The following is a 1,647-nucleotide window of genomic DNA, read 5'->3' on the forward strand; positions in this document are numbered from 1 at the left end:
AAGCTTTCCCCCGGCTGCCCCCCCACATTCGGGGGGGGGGGGGGAGAGGAGATTTAGTGGTGGTCAAATGCCGTCAAATCAACCCCATAAGGTTTTCACGGCAAGAGAGGGTCAGAGGTGGCTTGCCGTTGCCTGCCTCTGCATAGCAACCCCTGACTTCTTTCGAGGTCTCCCATCCAAGTACTGCACAGGTCCGACCCCGCTTCGCTCCAGAGGTCTGATGAGATCAGGCTAGCCTGGGCCATCCAAGGCAGAGCATGGTGAAGGGGTGGGACTTAGGAAGGTTGATTTGAACAAGCAGCAGGAGAAAAAGGGACGCATCACACTGTAAATGCGGACTTCAATGTCCATGTCTAGGTGCCAAGGAATAGTCTATATAGGCAGGGGTCATTTCGTAGAAAACGAGGTGCAGGAGCTCATTAGCATAACTCATTAGCATAACTTATTTGCATATGCCACACCCCCTGACATCGCTGGAAGTGTGTCAGAAGGGAACACCCACCACTCAGGCTCCGCTGGACTGTTTTGGATTGCTACCTGTTGGGGGGGGGGAATGTGCAGATCTGCCCTCGTAGAGGAGGGAGAGCTTGAACCTGAATAAAATTTGGTCTTAAAGGTGCCACTGGACTGTTTGGACCAGGGGGAGCGCTGCAACTTACCTGGCTGCTTCTTGCTCTGATTGAGGGCTGCTGGGAGCAGGGGGTGGGGCTTGTTGCATGTGCCCGCCCCCTGGGCTCTTTACTGCCAGAGCTCCGCTCCTGTGCGCTCCTACAGGAAATGACCCCTGTAATATAGGACATGCTTTTCCCCCCCGCCATGATTGCTATTCTTTATTGCTATCTTTCCATATTCAAAGATAAGCCACGCCCCTCACGCACATATTAACTGTTCTCATTCAAATGAAACCGTCTGATAAACTATCAAGGGCCTTTCTTTTTGCAAACATTTTATATTTCACAAGACCAGGAGCGTGTCGGCCAAGCCTCCTTTTCAGATTTTTGCATTTGACTGACTTCTGCTGCTATAACCATTCTGACGCATGCTAAACTTGCAGCCTCGCTCCCTGCTTGTTTTTAGGGCGCATCAGCTTCAGAGAACCAAACATACAGAACGTGCCAAAAGACTTTGAGATTGAAATGCCGACCTCGGTGGAAGAGAGCCCGACTTCCCCTGGAAACCGCAGCCGATCCAGGTTCCCGGGAAGCAGGTATAAGCGAACCGGGCTGCTCACTCCGTCTTCATTTTAGTTCTGCTGTCAGATCAGGGTAGGACGTTTGCGATGGTATCTGTTGTTCAATTGCAAGGCAAAAAAGGTATGAAACTCTGCATACAGGATTTTGGTTAATGCCTGCAAGGAAATGAGTTTGTATTTTCCCCTTGTTCTTATAAATTAAAAATGTTGTTTTGTTCTTGTATTCTTGGGAGAGGAAGAAGCTAGTAAATTTTTGAAGGGTGTGGATTAGTACCTTCTTTGCCTTGGCGTCCTGTTGAAACAGCTTGGAGGCAGACCATCTCTCTATCAGAAACCTCTCCTTAATTGCCTATTGAATCAAAACGAGAATGTCAGTCAAAAATTAATGGGGGGAATTAAAGCATTACAGACATCAAATCTAATCTAGAGAGCCAGTTTGGTGTAGTGGTTAAGTG

At 48.7% G+C, this 1,647-nt stretch overlaps 1 protein-coding gene across 1 annotated transcript in view; it reads left to right on the forward strand.

Moving 5' to 3' along the window:
• POLQ (polymerase (DNA directed), theta) overlaps positions 1 to 1,647 on the forward strand; it is a 72,427-nt gene that overhangs the window by 57,370 nt on the left and 13,410 nt on the right. The window contains exon 24 of the mRNA XM_015424532.1: positions 1,078 to 1,203. Coding sequence (XP_015280018.1) covers positions 1,078 to 1,203 — 126 coding nt within the window. The remainder of the gene's footprint in view (positions 1 to 1,077; positions 1,204 to 1,647) is intronic.

Source organism: Gekko japonicus, unplaced genomic scaffold (assembly GCF_001447785.1).
Source record: "Gekko japonicus isolate JY-2015 unplaced genomic scaffold, Gekko_japonicus_V1.1 scaffold274, whole genome shotgun sequence".
Classification (NCBI taxonomy): Eukaryota; Metazoa; Chordata; class Lepidosauria; order Squamata; family Gekkonidae; genus Gekko; species Gekko japonicus.